Raw genomic sequence first — 2,708 nt, 5'->3', positions numbered from 1 at the left:
GGGAGGCTGAGGTAGGAGGATGGCATGAACCTGGGAGGCGGAGCTTGCAGTGAGTCAAGATCACGCCACTGCACTCCAGCCTGGGCGACAGAGAGAGACTCCGTCTTGGGGAAAAAAAAAATATATATATATTTATTGTGGTAAAATACACATGACGTAAAATGTACCACTGTAGCCATTTTTCAGTGTAGAGTTCCCTGCGGTTAGGAACGTTCCCACTGTTGTGCATCCATCACTGCCGTCTATCTGCAGAAGCTTTTCACCTGAGCAAACTGAAGCTCTGTCTGCATTAGGCGACTCTCATGCCTGCCGGCCCCTGGCGCCCTCTGCTCTGCCTTGATGCGGTGGCCTGTTCTCATTAGCTGGAACCTCACAGTACTTGTCCCTTATGTAATTCCTTGCACTGCCTCATTGTCTTTGTTTATTTCTGTCTTTGCCCCTACCTCACCTCACCAACGCAGGAGAATCTGGGGACCAGTCCCTGAGTGGGGAGGCACTGCCAGCTGCCCTGGGGACCCGACTAACTGGCCCTTAGCAGCCCTGGGGCCGCTCCACCCCTGCCTTTGCCCAAGTTTCCCACCCCCACCGCTGCCCTCTCCTCCCGGCCCAGCCAGGGCCCCCCACCGGCTATTTCTCTTCCAGGCTCTGAGTCCCCAGACGCAGAGCTTTGTTTCGGAGGTGCTGTCTGGGTGCCTTGAGTACCGGAAGCTGCTGACCGTCGTGGTGGATGCCTTCTACATGGAGGATGGCCGACTCTGCCTGCGGGTTGACCACAGCCGCTTCATGGGTACGTGCCCGACTGGTCCCCAGGGCCAGGCCACAGAGACCGTTCACTCAGGCTCTCTGCGGAAAGGCCTGGCAGGCAGGCGGCGGGCGGGCGGTGCAGCTCCCGTTCCTGCCCTTGCACTAGAGACTTCCTGGGCCCTCGCCTCACTTGGTCCTCACGGGGCAGACCAGGACCTTGGAGACAGGGAACTAATGCCCCAGGGCAGCCGGACCTGGCTCTGCCACCCCAGTTTAGGGCATCCAGCTCCCAAAGGCAGCCTGGACAACACGAGAGCCTTCCGTAGGCTGACCCCTAGCCACCACTGACCCCAAGGCCTTTGGACAAGATGGACCCTGTGGCTGCAGTCTGGACAGTCCTATGGGGGATTGAATACAAGAGACTCGCTGCCTGGGCTTCCTGTAGCCTCTGACAGCTGTCTGCTTTCATGGGGCAGGACGACCATTGCAAGCCAGGTGGCCCGTGCTGCTGGGGGGCGATCAGGGCAGCCCTGAGACCCTGCACAGGGTCTTGCTGCCCCTGTCCAGGAAGGGAGAGGAGTGGGGCGAGCACTGTAGGGTACTGGGAAACTCAGCAGAGCCGTTGGTGCCAGTCCTGAGCTAGGCTCCTGTCCCCGACCCCTTGCCACCCAGCTGGAGCCTTATGATGGGCAGTGCGTCTAGGCTGCAGGCTAGGGGCCTGTTACAGTTCCTGCCTTGGAGTAAACTTGGGCCCAGGTTTATTCACATTCTAGCTGGCTTGAGGTGACAACTGAGCTGCTCAGAATTGACAAACAAGTCCAAAATGATTTCACTTTTACCTGGGCAGCCTTTGCAAACTCTGAGAACTTATCAGATGGGATTATTTGACGAAGTGCTTTGCAACCACAAATGCATTGCACTCTAAGACAATGTTGTTTGTGGTCGCTTATCATTTTCAGGTGGGCACCAGAGGGGTGGAGGTTTTCCCGTGGCTGTGTGCCCTGACATGGTGGAGGCCTTGGGCTCCAGTCCCACCATGCCCCTGGTGCCCCTGTGATGTCCCTGAGCCTCTGACAGGTCCCCTGTTTTCTAGTGATCTGCTACCTAGCCACATTCCTGCTGGAGGAACTCGGCTTCCAGCTGTTCTGTAACATCATCAAGTCCCAACCTGTGGATAAGATGTGCAAGGTGAACCGCCCCTACCTGCCCACCAGGACACGAGGCCCACGGGTGAGGTCCATCTGATCCTCGCCCACCTTTCACCATTCTGGTTGGTTTTAATGAAAGAAACTCTGGTGGTTTTCTTTTGTATTTCAAAGAAGTAACAAGCCAGTCGTGCTGGCGCCCGTCTGTAGTCCCACCTGCTTGGGAGGCTGAAGCGGGAGGATCACTTGAGTTCAGGAGTTTGAGGCTGCAATGAGCAATGATTGAACCACTGCACTTGGGCCTGGGTGACAGAGCAAGACCCTGTCTCTAAAAATCAAAGAAACAACAACAACAACAACAACAAAACCCAATGCACACCAACTAGTGCGGCTAAATGCACTGCTTTTGTCCTGGGGAAATCCAATTCCGCTCCTGGGGGGCCTCTTCTGACTTGTAACAGGCCCAGAACAGCCTCTCCTCCCTGTGTAGCTTTAGGGGTCCCAGGGAGTTGGTTCGGGGTCAGTTCTGAGGATTGGCACCCCGAGGGGGAGCCTGCGGGAGCCCCCGCCCCTGACTGCCTGGGGCCACTTGCACGGGAAGCTGGCACACACAGGCCTCCGGACCGAAACGTCTGGGCCTGGGCCTGCTGCTCGTGCTGGCTGCTGCCCACTCCCACTGACTGCCAGGTTTCCCCGGACACTCATCGTGCCTGTTCTTGCTCCATTCTTTTTTTTTTTTTTTTTGAGACGGAGTCTCGCTGTGTCCCCCAGGCTGGAGTGCAATGGCGCGATCTCGGCTCACTGCAAGCTCCGCCTCCC

General features: G+C 57.1%; 1 protein-coding gene across 1 annotated transcript in view; it reads left to right on the top strand.

Annotated features, from left to right (window-relative positions):
• The window catches only part of CFAP99 (cilia and flagella associated protein 99), a 42,593-nt gene that overhangs the window by 11,976 nt on the left and 27,909 nt on the right, over positions 1-2,708 (top strand). Inside the window, exons 2-3 of the mRNA XM_011970838.1 lie at positions 643-787; positions 1,838-1,932. Coding sequence (XP_011826228.1) covers positions 643-787; positions 1,838-1,932 — 240 coding nt within the window. The remainder of the gene's footprint in view (positions 1-642; positions 788-1,837; positions 1,933-2,708) is intronic.

The sequence above is a fragment of the Mandrillus leucophaeus genome, unplaced genomic scaffold (genome assembly GCF_000951045.1).
Source record: "Mandrillus leucophaeus isolate KB7577 unplaced genomic scaffold, Mleu.le_1.0 Scaffold98, whole genome shotgun sequence".
In the NCBI taxonomy this organism is placed as follows: domain Eukaryota; kingdom Metazoa; phylum Chordata; class Mammalia; order Primates; family Cercopithecidae; genus Mandrillus; species Mandrillus leucophaeus.
This window is presented reverse-complemented; position numbering and strand designations above follow the sequence as displayed.